The following is a 26,340-nucleotide window of genomic DNA, read 5'->3' on the forward strand; positions in this document are numbered from 1 at the left end:
CTCAGAGGAGGGTGGGCCCTTCTCTTTTTGAGAGAATATCCTGTCATATCATGGGCTATTATATTGATTTATCATGGCATTGGTGACCGCCTTCAGAGAGGCCTGGAAGGGCCCTCTCCTATAGAGGAGTTTTTGGGGAAATATTTAATAAAATGTAGATTGTGTGCAACATATTGGGGTTCCCTTCACTTTTTTACGAGGTTTTTCCCGATGTTTCTGCATCCTAGGTGACTACTCCCTCTGTTTCGAAGCCTCTGAGGTTTACTGATGTTGGGACTATACTGGCTTTGGAAAGCATGTCTTTGCGATATGGGAGTTGGCCATATCCACATTGTGAGAAATTGAAATAAATAATTGAAAGATAATTTGCGTAATCCCGGTTCTCTGATATGAGTGATATCTCACAGCATTCCCCTGCTCGTAAGAGCACTAGGAAGAGAAGCATGCTTGAGAGAACCAGAGGACGGGAGAGTGGTTCCTTTTAAGGTGAGGCTCATCTGATTAGCCACTCTACCTGTCTCCAACAGACGTGTTTGAGAATCCCCATGGTGAGATATCTAACTCATAAGATCAGCGAACCGGGGTTACGCAAGTAACCTTTTATATAGCCTTTGTTTTGGTTGTTAACATAAGTTATATGTACAGTGCATTCGTAGAGTATTCAGACCCCTTGAGTTTTTCTGCATTTTGTTACGTTACAGACATATTTCTAACAATCCTCATAAATCCACACTATACCCCATTAAAAACAAAGCAAAAACAGGTTTTCAAATATACTTGTCATTGTTCCATTTGTTTTGTCTTGTTTCCCCGCACACCTGTATTTGGGGAGTTTCTCCCATTCTTCTCTGCAGATCCTCTCAAGCTCTGTCAGGTTGGATGGGGAGCGATGCTGCACAGCTATTTTCAGATCTCTCCTGATGTTGGATTGGCTTCAAGTCCAGGCTGGCTGGACCACTGAAGGATATTCTGAGGCTTGTCCCAAAGCCAATCCAAGATGGCGTAGCAGTCAGACATCTTTTGTCTTCACCTTGTCGTGTCCCGTGTATTTATCTTTATATACATCTTTTTACTTTGCATATATTTTTTATATTTTTCTTAACTCCAAATTCAACATACTCTCCTGCAATCCGCCTCACCCAATGTGGTATGGATCTGCTATTTTCTTTAGAACCGGATCCCCCAACAGAAGCTAGCCAGCTAACTAGCTACTAGTCAGCTAGCCACTGTTAGTGGACATCAGCTAACCTTTAGCCAGTACAACTCCTGCCAGTCTGCACAGCGAGATTCAACCCAGAGCTTATCGGACTCCTTTTCTCCATATCTCTGGATTCCTACCGCAAGCTCTGAACCTCTTCACCTGGATGATCGCAGCTAGCTAGCTGCTATCCTGATTGGCTTCTCCTGGCTAATGTCCCTGTCCTGAAGCAAGCACCAATTAGCCTGGAGCTAGCCTATGCTAAACCCATCTCCCGGCTAGCTGAAGAGGTCCATCAGCCACTCATTGGGCTACAATACCTATTTTGCCAATTTGCCTTGACCCCTTTTATTGCCGATACGGAGCCCCGCTGATCCATCATGACTGGAAAACCGACCGAGGGGTTTTCAACAGGCCCCTCCGTCACGACGTCCCCTGAATGCCCATCTGCTAGCCGTGGCCCGCTAGCTGTCTAGAGCATACCGGACTGTTAGCTGAAGTGGTCCATCAGTCAATTTCTTGAACCTATTTTGCCAATTGGCCTGGACCCTTTTACGACACGGAGCCCTGCTGATCCATCACGACTGGTCTGCCGACGTAATCCGCACGAGGGGGCTACAACAGACTACTTCCATCGCAACTTCCCTTTAAGGCCCTTTTGCTAGCATGCTAGTCCTAGCCCTGAATCGCCGTGTCTTCAGCCCGTCCAGCTACTCATTGGACCCTATGATCACTCGGCTACGCATGCCTCTCCCTAATGTCAATATGCCTTGCCCATTGCTGTTTTGGTTAGTGATTATTGACTTATTTCACTGTAGAGCCTCCAGCCCTGCTCAATATGCCTCAGCTAGCCCTCTTGTCCCACCTCCCACACATGCGGTGACCTCACCTGGTTTAATTGATGTCTCTAGAGACAATACCCCTCTTATCATCACTCAATGCCTAGGTTTACCTCCACTGTATTCACATCTTACCATACCTTTTGTCTGTACATCATGCATGGAATCTATTCTACCTCGCCCATAAACCTGCTCCTTTAACTCTCTGTTCCAAACATACTAGACAACCAGTTCTTATAGCCCACCCTTATCCTACTCCTCCTCTGCTCTTCTGGTGATGTAGAGGTTAATCCAGGCCCTGCAGTACCTAGCTCCCATTTCCCAGGCGCTCTCATTTGTTGACCTATGTAACCAAAAAAGCCTTGGTTTCATGCATGTTAACATTAGAAGCCTCCACTCTAAGTTTTGTTTTATTCACTGCTTTAGCACACTCTGTCAACCCGGATGTCCTAGCCATGTCTCAATCCTGGCTTAAGAAGACTACCAAAAACCCTGAAATTTCCATCCCTAACTACAACATTTTCCAACAACATAGAACTGCCAAAGGGGGCGAAGTTAGCCTGCAGAGCTCTGTCTTACTATCCAGGTCTGTGACAATTTGAGCTTCTACTTTTAAAAATCCACCTTTCCAGTCTCTCACCGTTGCCGCATGCTATAGACCACCTTCTGCCCCCAGATGTACCCTGGACACCATATGTGACAACCCAGGGAGGTTAGGAACCAATATACACAGCCTTTGCTTTCCTAACTGCATATCTTCTTCTTCAAACAGAAATTTGCATCCTGCAGCACAAACTCCCAAAAGTTCTGGGACACTGTAAAGTCCATGGAAAATAAGAGCACCTCCTCCCACCTACCCACTGCACTGAGGCTAGGAAACACTGTCACCGCCGATAAATCCACAATAATTTAGAATTTGAATAAGCATTTTTCTATGGCTGGCCATGCTTTCCACCTGGCCACCCCTACCCTGGTCAACAGCCCTGTACCCCCCACAGCAACTTGCCCAAGCGTCCCCCATTTCTCCTTCACCCAAATCCAGATAGCTGATGTTCTGAAAGAGCTGTAAAATCTGGTCCCCTAATAAATCAGCAGGGCTAGACAATCTGGACCCTCTCGTTCTAAAATTATCAGCTGAAATTGTTGCAACCCCTATAACTAGCCTGTTCAACCTCTCTTTCTGAGATCCCCAAAGATTGGAAAGCTGCTGTGGTCATCCCCCTCTTCAAAGGGGGAGACACTCTATACCCAAACTGCTACAGACGTATATCTATTCTACCCTGCCTTTCTAAGGTCTTCGAAAGCCAAGTTAACAAACCGATCACTGACCATTTCGAATCCCACCGTACCTTCTCCGCTATGCAATCTGGTTTCCGAACTGGTCATGGGTATACCTCAGCCACGCTCAAGGTTCTAAACAATATAATAACCGCCATCGATAAGAGACAATACTGTGCAGCTATATTCATCGACCTGGCCACAGTTTTCGACTCTGTCAATCACCACCTCCTTATCGGCAGACACCACAGCCTTGGTTTCTCAAATGACTGTCTTGCCTGGTTCACCAACTACTTCTCAGACAGAGTTCAGTGTGTCAACTTGGAGGGCCTGTTGTCCGGACCTCTGGCAGTCTCTATGGGGGTGCCACAGGGTTCAATTCTCGGGCCGACTCTTTTCTCTGAATACATCAATGATGTCGCTCTTGCTGCTGGTGATTCTCTACGCAGACGACATTATTCTGTATACTTCCGGCCCTTCTTTGGACACTGTGTTAACTAACATCCAGACGAGCTTCGATGCCATACAACTCTCCTTCTGTGGCCTCCAACTGCTCTTAACCTCTCTGAGCACCGAACCCGTTAGCGGGATTAAATTCGACAACATAGGTGATCGCTACGTAAATAGTCATATTAAACATTCATGAAAATACAAGTGTCTCACATGGTTCGAAAGCCTAGAATCCCTCTAATCCAACTGCGTTGTCAGATTTAAAAAATGATTTATTGCGAAAGAATACGCTGTGATTATCTGAGCACAGACCCCCATATCAAACTACTTATTCAGCCAGCACTTGCGTAATGAAATCACAGATTGCATTGAAATAAATTGTTTACCTTTTGAAGATCTTGCTCTGGTTGCAATCCCAGGGCTCATTGTTACACAATGAATGGTCTTTTGTTCGGTTAAATCCATTTTTTTTATAGCCTATCGTTGTTTTTCGTGTCATTCAATTTAACGTAACATCCAACGTAAAATAGACAGACTTTCCCTGACTTTATCCAGTCATGTTTGGTTTCCTTGCAATCAACTGTTTGTAACACAACCAAACATGATGGGTCATTTTGCGGGACGTATTGGCCCGGGAAAAACCGATTGGAAGACAACAAGTGACGAGCCCATTGTGCACCAATTATATGACCACTGTCTCATTGATTGACTGTCTTTTAACCCAATGACCACTGATCGTCTTAATCTAGCTGGGTAGATAGCCAATGAGCATAGGTAAATGGCAAAATCCCATGATTCTTTGTAAGACAAACCTTTCCATTGAACGCTGGCGTAAGGACCGTTATTTCGCCATTGCCAATTCTACCGCGAAGGAGCAAAGCTTAATACGCACGCAGTATTTCAGTGACTTGCATCTTCAGCTGTTTATTTATCCAACATCATGGCGAATAAGTCAAGGAAAGCTAATTCTAAGACTAGATATACGAATGTAGAAACAATTTTAGAGGAAATTCATTGTGAAAGTGAGACAGATCTGCTTTTTTGAAGACTGAAACTGAGGCATATTTTTTGAACAGAGAGGACATTGTTTTGGACTGGTAAGTTGCTCTCATGCTAATGCCGTTGTTTGAAATTAATATAAAATATTTGTGGTTTTTACATTTTATTTGCAATATATAAAGATATAATGAAATGGGTAAAGTACACGTTAGCTAGTCATTGTGAGTGTCTGTTTGTTTGTATGAGAACGACCATAGCCTATGTCTGTGTGTGTATATACTTTTGGCCCTTAGGCACATCCATTCCTTCACAAATATATTTGGGCAGATGAACCCTTGTGGCAGGAACAGAAGGGACAGGGCTTGTTGTAGTGGTGCTGTAGCCAGCAAACTCCTTGATGCTCCCTCTAATGTAGACTGATTGGAGGCAGCATGCTGGCTGTGTTGAGATGTATGTGTTTGCATGCTGGCTTGCTGGCTACAGCACCACTGCACCAAGCCCTGTCCCATCTGCTCCTTCCACAAGTGTTCAACTGCCCAAATATATTTGTGCAGGCATGGATGGGCCAAAAGGGCACAGCATGGAGGCGTTGCTGTGTTTGCAAGATAAAGTCATCCCATCACATGCACCACATGCTCAGTGACCCTCTGCTTTACATCAGAAAGAGACTGCTATGGCATCAGCAGCAGAATATTGTCTAGAGTTTTGGCAAAGTTGGTGGGGTTATATGGCAAAGTGGGTGGGGGCTAGGGTCAGTATGTTATATGGAGTACTTTTCCTGCCTTATCCGGTGTCTTGTGTGAATTTAAGTCTGCTCTCTCTTTCTCTCCTTTCTCTCGGAGGACCTGAGCCCTTGGACCATGCTTCAGGACTACCTGCCATGATGACTCCTTGCTGTCCCCATTCCACTTGGCCTTGCTGCTGTTCCAGTTTCAACTGTTCTGCCTGCGGCTATGGAACCCTAAACTGTTCATTTTTACTCTTGAAGTGCTGTCCTGTTGCACCCTCTACAACCACTGTGATCTCCACCCAGCACAGCCAGAAGAGGACTGGCCACTCCTCATAGCCTGGTTCCTCTCTAGGTTTCTTCCTAGGTTTTTTTTCCTTTCTAGGGAGTTTTTCCTAGCCACTGTGCTTCTACACCTGCATTGTTTGCTGTTTGGGGTTTTAGGCTGGGGCTATATAAATTGATTTGATAGAGGACTGAGGATCTTCCAAATATTGAAAGTGTGTAAATTGTGAGTGGACCAAGTAATTGGGCGTCACACTAAAGCGGGAAGGTGGAATAAACGAGTCAGGAGTAGGTTTTCTTGATTGAACACAGTTCTCTATTGAGGGCATTTGGTCAATATAAACACTCCAACATAATCAAATGAAAATCTTCCAATCTTCTCCAGATGAAACAGGAACACAATAGGATTATCTTTAAACTACAACAAAAGTCCCGGGATTGTCACCGTCTTAGTGGTTCTTCCTGGATAGCTCCTCTCTCTCGGTGGCCATCTTCCAGAGATAGTCCCCCCCCCCCTTCTCTGCTGGTTCCATTCTCTCTCTTATAGGGGAAGGAGAGTATGTCATTAGTACCGTCAGCTGTGCTTAATTGCCTCTGGTTACCTTGTCTCCCATGCCTTGTTGGGCTACTATCCATGAGCCCAGCCTGCCCTCTGGTGGTCCTTCCACAAAATAGTTACCCATGTTATTTTGTAAATGTGTGTATATAAATTTATTTTTGTTTTTTTCATTTATTTTTCTCAATTTTTTGGGGGAGGGGGGGTGTTAGAATACCATTTTGGTATTTTGTATATAGTTAATTGTTTCAAAATGTATACCTTCACCAATTTGGGTACATTTGGGCTACTTGTGTGGGACACCTGGGTGACTTCATGATAAATGTCATGTAGCACACTCATTTTGGAAGTTATCATTCTGAAACTTTTCACAAGTACTGTTGCCCTCTTATATTTTTCACTGAAATTGTCCCCATCATCCTATCTGAATGTTTGTTTTATCTTGTTCATTTTAAAGATGATGATATAAAAAAAACATGTTTTTCTTTCATTGTTTTATCTAAACCAGATCTATTGTGCTATATTCTCCAACATTAAATTCACATTTACACAAACTTCAGTGTTTTTCTTTCAAATGGTACAAGAATATGCATATCCTTGGTTCTATGCCTGAGCTACAGGCTGTTAGATTTGGGTATGTCTTCAGGTGGAAATTGCCCAAAGTAGGGGGTTAAATGCAAACTAAATGCATGCTCTTCAACCAATCGCTACTTGCCCGCCTGTCCAGCATCACTACTCTGGACAGTTCTGAGTTAGAATATGTGGACAACTACAAATTCCTAGGTGTCTGGTTAGACTGTAAACTCTCATTAAGCATCTCCAATCCAAAATTAAATATAGAATCATCTTCCTATTTCGCAACAAAGCATAGCAGTTAGTAGACCGGGGCAGGCTAGCAGTTAGCAGGCCGGGTTAGCAAGCAAGCAGATAGCAGGGGCTAGAAAGTTAGCCTTTGGGGGGCGTCTCGATGGGGTTAAGTCTGTTTTTGCCTCTTCATGCGGTGAAGTCGATAGACTTGGAATTAGTGGGGTTCCAAGTAGCTCTAGGTAGCTAGCAGGCCTAGCTGGTTAGCATAATGGGCCTTCAGCGGGTGTCGCGCCTGCTGCCAGTTGGAGTCCTCGGGCAGATTATGTCGGTATTCCAGTCTGTATTCCAGTCGTAGGGGATCTGCGGGGTTCCATGCCCCGTACCGGCTGTAGAAGGGGTCCAGATATTGTAGCCCAGTATGCTTCGGTGGTAGCACAGGAGCTCTGGCCAGGCTAGCTTCAAGCTAAGTGGATGGAAACGCTAGCCAGGAGTAGTCATCCGGTGTTTTAGTACTATATCTCTTGACACAATGATGAAAATAATCATGGCCTCAACCTTCAAGCTGCATACTGGACCCTATTCTAACTAAACTACTGAAAGAGCTGCTTCCTGTGCTTGGCCCTCCTATGTTGAACATAATAAACGGCTCTCTATCCACTGGATGTGTACCAAACTCACTAAAAGTGGCAGTAATAAAGCCTCTCTTGAAAAAGCCAAACCTTGACCCAGAAAATATAAAAAACTATCGGCCTATATCGAATCTTCCATTCCTCTCAAAAATTTTTAGAAGGCTGTTGCTCAGCAACTCACTGCCTTCCTGAAGACAAACAATGTATACGAAATGCTTCAGTCTGGTTTTAGACCCCATCATAGCACTGAGACGGCACTTGTGAAGGTGGTAAATGACATTTTAATGGCATCGGACCGAGGCTCTGCATCTGTCCTCGTGCTCCTAGACCTTAGTGCTGCTTTTGATACCATCGATCACCACATTCTTTTGGAGAGTTTGGAAACCCAAATTGGTCTACACGGACATGTTCTGGCCTGGTTTAGATCTTATCTGTCGGAAAGATATCAGTTTGTCTCTGTGAATGGTTTGTCCTCTGACAAATCAACTGTAAATTTCGGTGTTCCTCAAGGTTCCGTTTTAGGACCACTATTGTTTTCACTATATATTTTACCTCTTGGGGATGTTATTCGAAAACATAATGTAAACTTTCACTGCTATGCGAATGACACACAGCTGTACATTTCAATGAAACATGGTGAAGCCCCAAAATTGCCCTCGCTAGAAGCATGTGTTTCAGACATAAGGAAGTGGATGGCTGCAAACTTTCTACTATTAAACTCGGACAAAACAGAGATGCTTGTTCTAGGTCCCAAGAAACAAAGAGATCTTCTGTTGAATCTGACAATTAATCTTAATGGTTGTACAGTCGTCTCAAATAAAACTGTGAAGGACCTCAGCGTTACTCTGGACCCTGATCTCTCTTTTGAAGAACATATCAAGACCATTTCGAGGACAGCTTTTTTCCATCTACATAACATTGCAAAAATCAGAAACTTTCTGTCCAAAAATGATGCAGAAAAATTAATCCATGCTTTTGTCACTTCTAGGTTAGACTACTGCAATGCTCTATTTTCCGGCTACCTGGATAAAGCACTAAATAAACTTCAGTTAGTGCTAAATACGGCTGCTAGAATCCTGACTAGAACCAAAAATGTGATCATATTACTCCAGTGCTAGCCTCTCTACACTGGCTTCCTGTCAAAGCAAGGGCTGATTTCAAGGTTTTACTGCTAACCTACAAAGCATTACATGGGCTTGCTCCTACCTATCTCTCTGATTTGGTCCTGCCGTACATACCTACACGTACGCTACGGTCACAAGACGCAGGCCTCCTAATTGTCCCTAGAATTTCTAAGCAAACAGCTGGAGGCAGGGCTTTCTCCTATAGAGCTCCATTTTTATGGAACGGTCTGCCTACCCATGTCAGAGACGCAAACTCGGTCTCAACCTTTAAGTCTTTACTGAAGACTCATCTCTTCAGTGGGTCATATGATTGAGTGTAGTCTGGCCCAGGAGTGGGAAGGTGAATGGAAAGGCTCTGGAGCAACGAACCGCCCTTGCTGTCTCTGCCTGGCCGGTTCCCCTCTTTCCACTGGGATTCTCTGCCTCTAACCCTATTACAGGGGCTGAGTCACTGGCTTACTGGGGCTCTCTCATGCCGTCCCTGGAGGGGGTGCGTCACCTGAGTGGGTTGATTCACTGTTGTGGTCATCCTGTCTGGGTTGGCGCCCCCCCCTTGGGTTGTGCCGTGGCGGAGATCTTTGTGGGCTATACTCAGCCTTGTCTCAGGATGGTAAGTTGGTGGTTGAAGATATCCCTCTAGTGGTGTGGGGGCTGTGCTTTGGCAAAGTGGGTGGGGTTATATCCTTCCTGTTTGGCCCTGTCGGGGGTGTCCTCGGATGGGGCCACAGTGTCTCCTGACCCCTCCTGTCTCAGCCTCCAGTATTTATGCTGCAGTAGTTTATGTGTCGGGGGCTGGGGTCAGTTTGTTATATCTGGAGTACTTCTCCTGTCCTATTCGGTGTCCTGTGTGAATCTAAGTGTGCGTTCTCTAATTCTCTCCTTCTCTCTTTCTTTCTCTCTCTCGGAGGACCTGAGCCCTAGGACCATGCCCCAGGACTACCTGACATGATGACTCCTTGCTGTCCCCAGTCCACCTGGCCATGCTGCTGCTCCAGTTTCAACTTCCACCTGACTGTGCTGCTGCTCCAGTTTCAACTGTTCTGCCTTATTATTATTCGACCATGCTGGTCATTTATGAACATTTGAACATCTTGGCCATGTTCTGTTATAATCTCCACCCGGCACAGCCAGAAGAGGACTGGCCACCCCACATAGCCTGGTTCCTCTCTAGGTTTCTTCCTAGGTTTTGGCCTTTCTAGGGAGTTTTTCCTAGCCACCGTGCTTCTACACCTGCATTGCTTGCTGTTTGGGGTTTTAGGCTGGGTTTCTGTACAGCACCGTCAACTATTGGACCTAATATAGACAGGTGTTTACCTTTCCAAATCATGTCCAGTCAATTGAATTTACCACAGGTGGACTCCAATCAACTTGTAGAAACATCTCAAGGATGATCAGTGGAAACAAGATGCACCTGAGCTCAATTTTGAGTCTCATAGCAAAGGGTCTGAATACTTATGTAAATAAGTTCTTTCAGTTTTTTATTTTTAATGAATTTGCAAAAATGTCTAAACCTGTTTTTGCTTTGTCATTATGGGATATTGTGTGTAGATTGATGAGGAGGAAAATATAAAATTTGATCCATTTTAGAATAAGGCTGTAACGTAACAAAATGTGGAAGAAGTCAAAGGGTCTGAATATTTTACGATTGCACTGTAGGCTGTTATATGTAGGCTATAGAGATATGTTGACAGCTTGCATAATAATGACACAGGAGAAGCAGAGTCCTGGTTAACCTTTGCCTGCCCTGTTGACATTTGTTATCAAAGAAAACTGCAGTAAACAATATGGTTATCAGAAACAAATTGCCGACCAACGACCCCAGAAACGACCCCAGTAATGGACCTTTTGAAGGACAAGCTTGCATTCTTGTATAGCTTAATATCATAGGCTTACTATTACCACTCTAGTAGAGTTATATCATATCTGAACTATAAATATAAAATGACAAAGCCTGTTCGTTCCATGTGTTATACAATGTTTAGCAGAATGTCACAACATGTTTGGATGCATTTCATGGAACCTTTTAAAACACTAGTACACACTGACCCACAATTATTAAAATTAGCTTCCTAAAAGGGGAGTTTCTTTATACAATATGTACACTCACAATGTTCTCAATGGAAATTCACTTGGCATGTGGAACTATTTGAATGGCACTGCTGGGAAACTTTGGGAAATATGCATTTTACCTTACAGTAGTTCCTTTGCACTCAGCTAATCATTAATGAGTCATAAAAGACGATTATGTGACTGTCTTTCATTTATTTCCAACCAAGCCTCCCATGACGTTTGGGCCCAGTCAGTCAAGTCGCAGAGAAGACACAGACAGAAAGACCCAACCTTGGAGATGGAGCTGGACCAAGGCAAGATGGATCAGGAGCCAGGCAGGCCCACATGGAACAGGCAGATAGAGTTCACCCTGGCTGGGATCGGCTGTGCTGTGGGGCTGGGGAACATATGGCGGTTCCCTTATCTGTGCTACAGGAGTGGAGGAGGTGAGAGGAAATTTCTGATGAGTCAGCCCTGATAGAAGACTAAAACCCAATGACTATATAGCATAACCAGACTTACGTCACCTTATTAATTTATATTGTTGAGAATACATATGTTTGTGAAAGAAAGTTTTAAATTTGTCTGGGTATATGATAGCATGTTTTCTGTTGTCATGTTGATAGAAAATGTCAGGGTGATATTAATGGTTAGTACTGTGGAGGAAAGCATAATCTTAGAGTTAGAGTTTTTTGTACTATGACATAAGATGATGATCCACCACATTTTATTGTGAGATACTTGAATAATGCCATAATGACATGCCACTTGTCACTGTCATTGGTTATGAATACGATTTTATTGAGTTGTAGTTATCATGGAGAGAGAATTAAGAATTTTACCAGGTATTACATTTTGTCCAATGATCAGAATTAATTCAGAATGTCATAACAACAACATGTAATGTTTCAATTAAAATTACCTTGAGCACTGAGAACCTAACAAGCAATTGACCTTTCTATACACAGCTACAAAAACACAACCTAACTCCTCGTCTGGAAGTTATAAAGCACAGTTCATTCCGCACGTGAGAGGCAATGAGTTTGGCTGGGAGGGGGGGGTGAATGACTTTATTAAAGATTAGACGAGGTCAGATATGCACCACTGACTCACCAACGCATGGCAATGTTAAACTTGCTGTGAAAATATAACTTGGGGACACGTTGACACGATAGTCAAAACATTTCCATGTCTCCCTGTTTTCAATGATGAGAAGGGTGGGTATATGTTCAAATACTAGTTTAAAATAAAATAATATGGCCTCCCAAGTGGCGCAGCGGTCTAAAGCACTGCATTGCAGTGTTGTGGAATCACTTCAGCTTCAGGTTGGGGTTCAAGTTTTTTACTTGGCTCATCACGCTCTAGCAACTCCATGTGGTGGGCCGGGTGCCTGTAAGCTGACTTCACTGTTTAGTTGAATGTTGTTTCCTCCGACACATTGGTGAAGCTGGCTTCTGGGTTAAGTGAGCGGGTGTTAAGAAGCACAGCTTGGCAGGTCATGTTTTGGAGGCAATGAGTTTGGCTGGGGGGGGTGAATGACTTTATTGTTTTGGAGGACAGATGACAGATGACATCGCCTCTCCCGAGCCTGTTGGGGAGTTGCAGCAATGAGACAAGTTTATAATTGGATTGCAATTGGATATCATGAAAGAGGGGGTAACATTTTTTTTTTAAATATGCAACCTCAATCCTAACCCTCTAGGCAATTTCAAGAAACATACTTCAGTCCCACTAAAGTTACTGTGTAACTGATATATTGCTGCTTTATGTCCTGGTCAGGTGCATTCCTGGTTCCCTACCTGCTGATGCTGCTGGTGATGGGAATTCCTCTGCTCTACATGGAGCTGATTCTGGGACAGTACATGAGAAGAGGGCCTGTTCATGCCCTGGCTAAAGCCTGCCCGCTGCTCAAAGGTACTGAAGCATACAGTATCTGTCCCCCCCTCTACTGGAGCATAATTTTAGTGTCGCGTTTTTACATAGTCAAACTAAAAATGGCAAAGTCAAACTAAAACCGTCAGTCAAACATAAACCTATGAAATGGCACTCGTGTCCAACAGGGTCATAAACATTTTGCTGACTCACTCACTATGCATAAGGTTGTAACTAACTAAGTATTTTAAGATTCATGTAAGTTGTAAATGACAGAAGTGACAATGTTATTTGCCCGTCCCTTAGGAGTGGGCCTGGCGACTGTGGCCATCTCCTTCATCATGTGTACTTACTACAACATCATTATCACATGGGGTCTGTACTACCTGTTCAGCTCCTTCCAGAGTCCGCTGCCCTGGCAGAGCTGCAACAACACATGGAACACCCCCAACTGCACCGATCACATAAACCCGAACACCAGCTCACACTCCTCCACCGCCAGCCAGCAGTTCTTCAAGTAGGTCTCACTCTCAATGTGGGCTAGCCCAGAGCCATACTCCTCTCTGTACACTCCCCTATGTACTGCATTTATTTTGACAGTGAAGCTAAAACTGTTCATTTGGCTCTATACTCTAGCATTTTAGATCAAATGTTATATACTGAATGATGCGACAGTACAGAATGTCACCTTTTATTTGAAGAGATGTTCATACATGTGTTTAACCATTTAGAAGTGAATGCACTTTTTTTAAACTAGGCAAGTCAGTTAAGAACACTTATTTTCAATGACAGCCTAGGAACATTGGGTTAACTGCCTTGTTCAGAGGCAGAACAACAGAGTTTTACCTTGTCATCTCGGGGATTCGATCTTGCAACCTTTTGGTTACTAGTCCAACGCTCTAACCACTAGGCTACCTGCCGCCCCGCTTGATGTATCTAGTCCCCCCATTTGAAGGTGTTGTCAGTATTTGGACAAATTCATTTATAGCGTATAAAAGTTTAGTCAAAAGTTTAGCATTTGTTCCTATATTCCTAGCATGCAATGACTACATCAAACTTGTGACTACAAACTTGTTGGATGCATTTGCAGTTTGTTTTGGTTGTGTTTCGGAATTATGTTGTGCCTGATAGAAATGAATGGTAAATAATGTATTGTGTCATTTTGGAGTCACTTTTATTGTATATAAGAATATGTTGTTGAACACTTCTACATTAATGTGGATACTACCATGACTACAGATAATCATGAGTGAATCGTAAATAATGTTGAGTGGGAAAGATGCACGAGGCGCATGCGCTTACCATTATTATAGCTCCATTATGTATCAACAAAACTGTGGTTATATACAGTACATTCGGAAATTATTCAGACCCTTTGACTTTTTCTACATTTTGTTACGTTACAGCCTAATTCTAAAATTGATTAAATAACAAATGTTCCTTGTCAATCTACACACATTACCCCATAATGACAAAGCGAAAACAAGTTTTTTAAAAATGTTTTCACATTTATTACAAATAAAAAAATAGAAATACAGAGAAGTATATTTTCTGGGTAATTTAAATTTTGACTGGCTCTCATCAAGCTGCCCACTCAAGAAAAAAATGCAAACTGTAACCAGTGCCTGCAACATGGTTCAGGTTGTCAGTCAACCTACAAGGGTATTTACAAACAGCACAGAAATGAAATCATCACCATGTATTGATCACATCTTTACTAACGCTGCACAAATACAATTTGCTTTAAAGCAGTATCCAAATCCATAGGATGTAGGGATCATAATATAATAGCCATTTATAGGAAAACCAAGAAGAAGTTTTGTAGTGATTCATATGTTGATGATGTAAAGAATATTTGCTGGTCTGTGGTGTGTAATGAGGAGCAACCAGATGCTGCGCTTGCACATTTATGTTTACTACAGTTACTAATAAGCATGCACCCATTAAGAAAATGACTGTAAAAACTGTTAAATTCCTCATCAACTTGGATTGATGAGGAATTGAAAAATTGTATGGTAGAAAGGGATGAGGCAAAAGGTATGGTAAATAAGTCTGGCAGCCCAACTGGCAGCCCAACTGATTGGCAAACGTACCGCAAATTAAGAAATCATGTGACAATTTGAAATAGTAACAAGCTTTGGAGAACCTTAAAGGACATTTTGGGGAAAAAAGCCAACTCGGCTCCGTCATTCATTGAATCAGATGGCTCATTTATCACAAAACCTACTGATATTGCCACCTACTTTAATTACTTTTTCAATTGCAAGATAGACTAACTTAGGGATGACATGCCAGCAACAAATGCTGACACGACACATCCAAGTATATCTGACCAAATTATGAAAGACAAAAATTGTACTTTTGAATTCCGTAAAGTCAGTGTGGAAGAGGGGGGGAAAAGTATTGTTGTCAATCAACAATGACAAGCCACCGGGGTCTGACAATCTGAATGGAAAATTACTGAGGATAATAGCGGACGATATTCCCACTCCTATTTGCCACATCTTTAATTTAATCCTACTAGAAAGTGTGTACCCTCAGGCCTGGAGGGAAGCTAAAGTCATTCCGCTACCCAAGAATGGTAAAGCCCCCTTCACTGGCTCAAATAGCCAACCAATCAGCCTGTTACCAACCCTGAGTAAACTTCTGGAAAAAATTGTGTTTGACCAGATACAATGCTATTTCACAGTAAACAAATTGACTACAGACTTTCAGCATGCATATAGGGAAGGACACTCAACAAGCACGGCACTTACACAAATGACTAATGATTGGCTGAGAGAAATTGATGATAAAATGATTGTGGGGGCTGTCTTGTTAGACTTCAGTGCAGCTTTTGACATTTTCAATCAAAGTCTGCTGCTGGAAAAACATATGTGTTATGGCTTTACACCCCCTGCTATATTGTGGATAAAGAGTTACTTGTCTAACAGAACACACAGGGTGGTCTATAATGGAAGCCTCTCAAACATAATACAGGTAGAAGTAGGAATTCCCCAGGGTAACCGTTTAAGCCCCTTGCTTTTTTCAATCTTTACTAAAGACATGCCACTGGATTTGAGTAAGGCAGTGGTGTCTATGTATGCGGATGATTCAACACTATAGACGTCAGCTATTACAGTGACTGAAATGACGGCAACACTTAACAAAGAGCTGCAGTTAGTTTCGCAACGGGTAACAATGAATAAGTTAGTCCTAAATACTTCAAAAACTAAAAGTATTGTATTTGGTACAAATCATTCACTAAACCCTAAATCTCAACTACTTCTAGTAATGAATACTTGTAAGGGGTGCGAACTGGCGGCAGAGAAGTCAGACGCAGGAGAGAAATAACTGTTTCCAACGGCGCAGTTTATTAACAAAAACCCACCGGAAAACAGAATAATAAAAATAAATGGGTACATAACCCAACGCACACCAGGACAGACGTGCACAAGCACTTACAATAAACAATCACCGACAAGGACATGAGGGGGAACAGCGGGTTAAATACACAACATGTAAATGATGGGATTGGAACCAGGTGTGATGGAAGACAATACAAAACCAAAGGAAAATGAAAAGAGGATCAGCGAAGGCTATAAGGTTGGTGACTTCGACCACCGAATGCTGCCCGAACAAGGAGAGGGACCAACTTCGGCGGAAGTCGTGACAGTACCCCCTGACGCGCGGGTCCAGCTGCGCGTGGACACTGGCCTCGGGGACGACCCGGAGGGCGAGGCGCAGGGCGATCCGGACGAAGATGGTGGAACTGCTGCAGCATAGATGGGTCCAACACGTCCTTGACCGGAACCCAGAACCTCTCCTCTGGGCCGTACCCCTCCCACTCCACGAGATACTGAAGGCCCGGCACTTCGAATCCAGTATGGAGCAAACGGAGTACGCCGGGCCCCCCCCCCCAATGTCCAGAGGGGGCGGAGGAAAATCCTGCACCTCAGACTCCTGGAGCGGGCCAGCCACCACTGGCCTGAGGAGAGACACATGGAACGAGAGGTTAATACGGTAATCGGGTGGAAGCTGTAACCTATAACATACCTCGTTCACTCTCCTATGGACTTTAAATGGCCCCACAAACCACACACCCACCGGCAGGGCAGGCGGAGGGGCAGGTTTCGGGTCGAGAGCCAGACCAGGTCCCCCGGTGCAAACACATAGGTCTCACTGCAGTGGAGATCTGCATTCCTCTTTTGGCGCGTCACAGCCTGCTGAAGGTGGACACGGACAGCTTCCCATATCGCCTCCGTGCGCCTGAACCAGTCGTCCACTGCAGGAACCTCGGTCTGACCCTGATGCCAAGGTGCCAGAACCGTCTGGTACCCCAGTACGCACTGGAAGGGAGATAGGTTAGTGGCGGAGTGGCGGAGCGAGTTCTGTGCCATCTCGGCCCAGGGCACGAACGCCACGCACTCCCCCGGCCGGTCCTGGCAATAGGACCGCAGAAACCTGCCCACATCCTGGTTAACTCTCTCCAGCTGCCTATTACTCTCGGGGTGAAACCCTGAAGTAAGGCTGATTGAGACCCCCAGACATTCCATGAACGCCTTCCAGACCCTATACGTAAACGGTTGACCCCGATCAGACACTATATCCTCAGGCACCCCGTAGTGCCGGAAGACGTGTGTAAACAAGGCCTCCGCAGTCTGTAGGGCCGTAGGGAGACCGGGCAGAGGGAGGAGAGGACAGGACTTAGAGAAACGATCCACAACAACCAGGATCGTGGTGTTATCTTGTGAGAGTGGAAGATCAGTCAGAAAATCCACAATAGGTGCGACCAAGGCCGCTGCGGAACGGGAAAGGGGTGCAGCTTACCTCTGGGCAGGTGCCTAGGAGCCTTACACTGGGCTCAAACCAAGCAAGAGGAAACATAAACCCTCACGTCCTTAGCCAAGGTAGGCCACCAGTACCTCCCGCTCAAACAGCGCAATGTCCGACCGATCCCAGGATGACCAGAGGAGGGTGACGTGTGGGCCCAATAGATCAACCGGTCACGAACAGCAGATGGGACGTACAGATGCCCAGTGGGACACTGGACGGAAGCGGGCTCTGCACGTAACGCTTGCTCAATGTCCGTGTCCAGCTCCCACACTACCGGCGCCACCAGGCAGGAGGCGGGGAGTATGGGAGTGGGATCCATGGACCGCTCCTATGTGTCATACAGCCGGGACAATGCATCTGCCTTCGTGTTCTGGGAGCCTGGTCTGTAAGAAAGGGGAAACACACAACGGGTGAACAATATAGCCCACCTTGCCTGACGAGGGTTCAGTCTCCTCGCTGCCCGGATGTACTCCAGATTGTGGTGGTCAGTCCAGATGAGAAAAGGGTGTCTAGCCCCCTCAAGCCAATGTCTCCACGCCTTCAAGGCCTTGATGACAGCCAACAGCTCCCGGTTCCCCACGTCATAGTCTTGCTCCGCCGGGCCGAGCTTCTTTGAGAAGAAGGCACAGGAGCGGAGATTCGGTGGCCGAGCCCTGAGAGAGCACAGCTCCTATCCCAGCCTCGGACGCATCCACCTCCACTATGAACGCCAAAAAGGGACCCGGATGGGCCAGCACGGGAGCCCGAGGTAAACAGAGCCCTCAGGTGACTAAAAGCCCTGTCCGCCTCAGCTGACCAGTGCAAGCATACCGGGCCCCCCTTCAGCAGTGAGGTAATGGGAGCCGCTACCTGACCAAAATCCCTGATAAACCTCCGGTAGTAGTTGGCAAACCCTAAGAACCGCTGCACCTCCTTTACCGTGGTGGGTGTCGGCCAATTACGCGCGACTTCAATGCGATCACTCTCCATCTCCACCCCTGAGGTGGAAATGCGATACCCTAGGAAGGAGACGGACTGTTGGAAGAACAGGCATTTCTCAGCCTTGACGTACAGGTCTTGCTCCAACAGGCAACCAAGCACTCTGCGCACCAGGGACACATGCTCGGCACATGTAGCGGAGTATATCAAAATGTCATCAATATACACCACTACACCCTGCCCGTGCAGGTCCATGAAAATCTCGTCTACAAAGACTTGGAAGACTGATGGCGCATTCATCAACCCGTACGGCATGACGAGGTACTCATAGTGCCCAGAGGTGGTACTGAAAGCCGTCTTCCACTTGTCTCCCTCTCGGATACGCACCAGGTTGTAAGCACTCCTTTATTGAAGAAGCGCACCCCGTGCATTGACTCTATCGCTGTGGCTATGAGCGGTAGCGGGTAACTATACCTCACAGTGATCTGATTCAGACCCCGATAGTCAATATATGGGCGCAGACCTCCCTCGTTCTTCTTCACAAAAAATCAACTTGAGGAGGCGGGTGAAGTGGAGGACCGAATGTACCCCTGACGCAGGGATATGTTTCCATAGCCTCCGTCACCGCCTGTGAGAGGGGATACACGTGACTTCTGGGAAGTGCAGCGTCAACCAGGAGCTCTATCGCGCAATCGCCCCGTCGATGAGGTGGTAATTGAGTCGCCTTCTTTTTGGAGAAGGCGAGAGCCAAATCGGCATATTCAGGGGGAATGCGCACGGTGGAGACCTGGTCTGGACTCTCCACCGTAGTACCACCAACGTAAACCCCTAAACAACTACCTGAGCACTCTAGCGACCACCCCGTGAGATCCCTCTGTGGCCAAGAAACAGTGGGGTTATGACAAGCTAACCAGGATAGGCCCAGCACCACGGGATATGCAGGAGAGTCAATAAGGAAGAGACTAATTCTCTCCGTGTGACCCCCCTGCGTCACCATGCCCAAAGGAGCGGTGACCTCCCTAATCAACCCTGACCCTAATGGTATCTAAGGCGTGAACGGGGAAGGGCACATCCACGGCAACAATGGGGAACCCTAAACTATGGGCTAACACTCTATCAGTAAAATTTACAGCCGCGCCTGAATCGACGAGCGCCTTATGCGGGGAATGCAGGGAAAACTCAGGGAAAGTGACAAACACAAACATATGTGCAACAGAGGGCGAGAATGAGTGAGAATGGCACCGACCGGCAGTGTGACCTCTGCGGCCACAGATGGTGCACGAGCTGGAACCCCCTCTGGTCTCCCTGGGTACCGCCCCTCCCAGCTCCATGGGTATCGGAGAGGGCGTGCGGGAGGTTGGAACCACCAGACCCCGATCTGAACGTCCGCGGGTTGCCAGCAGGTTGTCCAGCCGGATGGACAGGTCCACCAGCTGGTCGAACGTGAGGGTGGTGTCTCTGCAGGCCAACTCCCGACGGATGTCCTCACGCAGACTGCAGCGGTAATGGTCGATCAGGGCCCTGTTGTTCCATTCCACGCCGGCAGCCAGGGTCCTAAACTCCAGGGCAAACTCCTGGGCGCTCCTCATCTCCTGCCTCAGATGGAAGAGGCGTTCACCTGCTGCTCTAACCTCGGGCGGGTGGTCGAAGACTGCCCGGAAACGGCGGGTGAACTCCTCAAACTGGTCCAACGCCGCATCTCCCTCTCTCCACACGGCGTTGGCCCACTCCAGGGCTTTCCCGGTGAGGCACGAGACGAGGGCGGACACCCTCTCACAGCCTGACGGAGCTGGGTGGACGGTGGCCAGTTATAGGTCTAATTGTAACAGGAACCCCTGGCATTTCGCAGCCTTCCCGTCATACTCCTGGGGCAAGGAGAGATGAATCCCACTGGGACCAGGTGGAAGAGGGGCACTCAGGGGAGACCCCGGTTTTGCTGGTGGAGGCGCTGGAAGAACTCCATGTCTCTCCCAGCTGTCCATTGTCCGGACAACGCGGTCCATGGCGGTGCCAAGATGGTGAAGCATTGCTGCATGCTCCTGGACACGCTCCTCCACCCCTTTACCCAGGGTACCTGCTCCTGCTGACTCCATAGTTTGGGTCAGTGATTCTGTAAGGGGTGTGAACTGGCGGCAGAGAAGTCAGACGCAGGAGAGAAATAACAGTTTCCAACTGCGCAGTTTATTAACAAAAACCCACCGGAAAACAGAATAATACAATAAGCAATCACCGACAAGGACATGAGGGGGAACAGTCCCCAAATCCAGAACAGACTTTGGGAGGCGCACAGTACTACATAGATCCATGACTACATGGAACTCTATTCCACATCAAGTAACTGACGCAAGCAGTAACATTAGTTTAAAAAAAAAAACACCTTATGGAACAGCGGGGACTGTAAAGCAACACAAACATTGGCACAGACGCACGCATACACACACAATAACATAATGTCACGTTCTGACCTTAGTTCCTTTAATATGTCTTTGTGTTAGTTTGGTCAGGGCGTGAGTTGGGGTGGGTAGTCTATGTTCTTTTTTCTATGTTGTATTTCTGTGTTTGGCCTGGTATGGTTCTCAATCAGAGGCAGCTGTCGATTGTTGTCTCTGATTGAGAATCATACTCAGGTAGCCTGTTTTCTCCATTTTGGTTGTGGGTGATTATTTTAGTGTTTTTCGTCACCTTACAGAACTGTTTCGGTTTTGTTTCATTCTCTTTGTTATTTTGTTTAGTGTTATGAGTTTAAATAAATATATCATGAACACATACCACGCTGCGCTTTGGTCCTCCTCTCCTTCCACCGAAGACAACCGTTACACATAAGCACTTTACATACACATGGATTTAGTACTGTAGATATGTGGTAATGGTGGAGTAGGGGCCTAAGGGCACACAGTGTGTTGTGAATGTATTGTAACGTTTTTAAATTTGTATAAACTGCCTTAATTATTCTGGACCCCAGGAAGAGTAGCTGCTGCAGCTAATGGGGATCCATAATAAATACAAAATACATTGAGCCATGACTATGTGGAACTCTATTCCACATCAGGTAACTGATGCAAGCAGTAGAATCAGATTTAAAAAGCAGGTAAAAATACACCTTGTGAAACAGCGGGGACTGTGAAATAACACAAACATAGGCACAGACACATGCATACACACTATACACACGTACACATTTTGCGTTGTAGAATTGTGGTAGTGGCGTATGGGCCTGAGGGCACACACTTAGTGTATTGTGAATTCTGTAATGAATGTATTGTAATGTTATTAAAATTGTATAGCTGCCTTCATTTTGCCAGATCTCAGGAAGAGAGCTAACGGGGATCCATAACAAATACAAATACAAAAATTGCCCTGGTATTTCGCAAAGATTATCCAAACCCAAAATCGATTCTTCCCTCGCTACCATAAAGAATGAGCCCGGTATTATTACTGGACCTATTGTGAACAGCATGGGTAGTAATTGCATAGCTTTAGATTCTGTCCGTTACCCAGTTAAATGCAGTACTTTTTCAGTGTAAATTTTGCCAATTTGACGACCGCTCAGAGGCCACATTCCCCTAAGCGTTACTTGCAACTGGAAAGCTTGTTGTTGCTCGCTAGTCAGTGAATGGCTTTTCGCTGCAGAATTAATTTGTTGTCAGATTTACCTCTCCGCTTGATTTAATTTTTCTTACCCCAAACACCGGTAATGAGTTCAATAGTATGTTTAGCAGTGACTACATGCATTGCTAAGTGAGCGGAATTAAATTCCACTCTCAATGCGGCTTGAAATATCTCCACCATGCGGAGTGCTGGCCCACCACCCCTGCAATACCAGTTTTTGCGGTGGGTTTCAACCCTGCCATCAAAGCGGAGGTACAAATTCCCACATCTTCATTAAAATAATCTGCTAGTGCCAGATTGGTGCGCAATGTGTCTTCCATCCTATCAACGTACTAACGTACCCCTTCATTTTGCTAAGGTCAGGGCGGAAACAAAATATTTCCAATATCTGTCACAAATAATTACATTTGTTCTTGCAAGGTTGCTTGGTCACATGCCACACAAGCGGACGACCAGGCGAGAGCAGGGTAGTTTCCGACTAATTGTGCCAACATTGCTCTTGGCAATAGGGAACGGACAACATGATCATAATCACCAGCATGGAATCCCAAAACTCGTCCCTGATTCCTTAGGAAACTGATAAATTCCTGATCCTCTTTAACCGGGACAGGTGCTTCTTTCATTATGCTAAGCATTTCAACAATACTCAGCGGCTGGTGTTGGTGTTTAATTTGGTATCGTGTTATAGGTTGGCCATCTGGCAGTATGGGGTTCCCTCCCTCTGGGAGTATATCAGCCCGGGGTAATAAGTCATCGCAACTGCATGAGTACGAACCGGGCGCATCTCTCTATGGTTTCCAGGGTCCTTTGGAGCTATGATCCAGTCCAGGACAACTATGTCCCTGCATATGACCCTGCATATCTTTATTTTGAGCTTTATCGGTTCTACTTTTCTGTTGATAAAACACCAACATCAAAACGCGTGTATATATTGAGCTTGCGATTTGTCATTGATGCCATTGTGCCATGCCACAACAGCATCTCTGATTTCTTTATCTGATAGGAATTTTCCATCAACATGGAAATGATGACCAATTTTATCCAATTTGCTAAATTTTCCCCATACTCGAGCCGAATTGGTTGGATGTTTGTGATCTTTTTTTAGAGCATCCATGGCTTTGCTACATTTTTCCTCTTCTTTTCCCCCTTTTATGGGAGTGTGAGACACCATGGATGCCATTTCAACGCTGGTTATTTCTGCTCCTCTCTTGACGGTGTATAGGGTGTTTTAGATTTCTTCACTCACGTCTCTATTACACGCCCTCTATTAACACATTTGGTTTCTAATAACTTCTTAATGCCACGGTTCTTGTACAGTCTCATTATTGACAGACACTAATGCCAGAAATCGCCTATACCCCACTCCGGGTATTAATTTTTCAGGTATTACCAAACGACAGAGACTTTCGGCATGGACAACTTTTCTACAACCAAACATATAGTATATGGATGTGCTAATTTCTCCGAATACCACATAGACTACAGACACCTAAACAGACTCCAACCTCTAATCTAACCTAATTACTCCTAAGCACATAGTGCCTGCATATCTCCAGTCTAACCTACTGTATTAGGGGCTAAACCATCCTAGGCACACAGTACCCGCAGTGCCTAGTCTAACCTATTAGGGGGCTAAACCCTTATACAGTGGGCCTATTGAATAAACTCAGGCTTTCAGGTCTGTATCCTTTAATTTGCTTTAGAGACATGCCCCAAGAGATTTACAGTTATGCGCAAGTTCTGTTTTTTGTCTTATTTCTTGTTTGTTTCACAAAAAAAATATATTTTGCATCTTCAAAGTGGTAGGCATGTTGTGTAAATCAAATGATACAAATTCCAGATTGTAAGGCAACAAAACAGGAAAAATGCCAAGGGAGATGAATACTTTCACAAGCCACAGTATATTTATCACCTTCTAATAGGCGTTGTCAACTCCTTACACATCTAGACAACCAATACATCTCTGTTGCTAGGCAGGAATTTAATTGGTTCCTCTCACTGGTGTCGTCATTGCGCTGCCTGTTACTAAAACCTTTGTGGGTTTGGAAGTGTATGTGTCAGATAGTACTGCAGTACGAGAGTCATTTGCTTTATCTTGGCCAGGTTGCAGTTGTAAATGAGAACTTGTTCTCAACTAGCTTACCTGGTTAAATAAAGGTGAAATAAAAAATAAAAACATAACAATTGTGGTGGGCCTCTCTGGCCCCCTCCCAGAGGTTTCTTCTCACTTCATCTGTTGATTTGACCTCGAGACGCAATCCTTACTCCCTAGTTATGCAGCCGGCCTGCCTTATCAGAGACTAACAATGGCCTTTCACCTCTCTCATCAGAAACATGGAACAGAATATGAAGCTTCTACTCTCAGTAACTTTCCATATTCCTAGTTCCCATCTACCCTTCATTGAACCCAACATATACAGTACCAATCAAAAGTTTGCACACACCTACTCATTCAAGGGTTTTTCTTTATTTTTTTACTATTTTCTACATTGTAGAATAATAGTGAAGACATCACAACTATGAAATAACACATATGGAATCATGTAGTAACCAAAAAAGTGTTAAATAAATGTTACAGGAATTAAATTCCTCTGTTTTAATAACCAATTAAAATTAATCACTCTGCCAATTCATAAGAGGTTGTAAGACCCTTATTGGTATAAAATGGACAGAGACCAGCCTTTGAAATCAACCAGCTGCGTTTATTCTCGTGAGTAATGCCCATTACACATTTTACCACAGGTTATAAACTGAAAATTATGTCATTAGTTTCAGTACTAGCCCATGACATCTCCGCTGTAGTACAATGGCTGTATGGTTCTCACATGTCTCTCCCTATTTAAGATAATATATGACCGAGCCAAGGTCATGCTTGTGTAGATAAGCCTTCTAGCCAGACTGGCTATAAGTTCATTCATTTCTACCATGGTACAGACAGTCATTGTTCTAATTCTTGATTATATTTACACACATTATATTCAGTACTAGGATTAAAAAGAAAATTCATACATATACAGTAACATAATAGTATTCTGATTAGTACATATACAGTAACATAATAGTATTCTGATTAGTACATATACAGTAACATAACAGTATTCTGATTAGTCAGTCCTGATTGAAATGTATACATAATTAGTCATCATTGATGAAAATTCCCTTAACAATAAATCTAAATATTTATATAATATTGATGACAACTTTGCACACTCTGCTTTTCAAGCTCTGTCAAGTTGGTTGTTAATCATTGCCGACTTAAGTAAGAACTGTAACTAGGCTACTAAGGAACATTCAATGTAATCTTGGTATGCAACTCTAGTGTATATTTGGCCATGTGTTTTAGGTTATTGTCCTCCTGAAAGGTACATTTCTCTCTCAGTGTCAATTGGAAAGCAGACTGAACCAGGTTTTCCTCTAGGATTTTGCCTGTGCTTAGCTCTATTCCATTTCTTTTTATAAAAAAAACTCCCTAGTACTTGACGATGACAAGCATACCCATAACTTGATACAGGCACCTCCATGCTTGAAAATATGAAGAATGGTACTCAGTGATGTGTTGTGTTGGATTTGCCACAAACATAACACTTTGTATTCAGGACATACAGTTAATTTCTTTGCCACATTCTTTTCAGTTTTACTTGCGTTTTTGCAAGCAGAATGCATGGGAATATTTTTATTCGGCACATGCTTCCTTCTTTTCACTCTGTCATTTAGGTTAGTTTTGTGGAGTATCTACAATGTTGTTGATCCATCCTCAGTTTTCTCCTATCACAGCCATTAAACTCTGTAACTGTTTTAAAATTCCCATTGGCCTCAAGGTGAAATCCCTGAGCGGTTTCCTTCCTTCTCCGGCAACAGAGCTAGGAAGGTCACCTGTATCTTTGTAGTGACAGGGTGTATTGATACACCATCCAAAGCATAATTAATAACTTCACCATATTCAAAGGGATATTCAGTGTCTGCTTTTTTATTTTTACACATCTAACAATAGGTGCCCTTCTTTACGAGGCATTGTAAAACCGCCCTGGTCTTTGTGGTTGAATCTGTGTTTTAAATTTACTGCTCTACTGAGGGACCTTACAGCTAATTGTATGTGTTGGGTACAGAAATTAGGAAGTCATTCAAAAATCATGTTCAACACTATTATGGTACACAGACATTATTAATGCACATAGAAAGCAAATT

The 26,340-nt window shown here is 44.5% G+C and overlaps 1 protein-coding gene across 1 annotated transcript in view; it reads left to right on the forward strand.

The window, feature by feature from the left end:
• Positions 1-10,825: 10,825 nt before the first annotated feature.
• si:ch211-283g2.1 (sodium- and chloride-dependent GABA transporter ine) overlaps positions 10,826-26,340 on the forward strand; it is a 33,756-nt gene continuing 18,241 nt past the window's right edge. Inside the window, exons 1-3 of the mRNA XM_024431798.2 lie at positions 10,826-11,387; positions 12,721-12,855; positions 13,120-13,330. Of these exons, the coding sequence (XP_024287566.1) occupies positions 11,117-11,387; positions 12,721-12,855; positions 13,120-13,330 (617 nt within the window). The 5' untranslated portion in view covers positions 10,826-11,116. The remainder of the gene's footprint in view (positions 11,388-12,720; positions 12,856-13,119; positions 13,331-26,340) is intronic.

This window comes from Oncorhynchus tshawytscha, linkage group LG09 (genome assembly GCF_018296145.1).
Source record: "Oncorhynchus tshawytscha isolate Ot180627B linkage group LG09, Otsh_v2.0, whole genome shotgun sequence".
In the NCBI taxonomy this organism is placed as follows: Eukaryota; Metazoa; Chordata; class Actinopteri; order Salmoniformes; family Salmonidae; genus Oncorhynchus; species Oncorhynchus tshawytscha.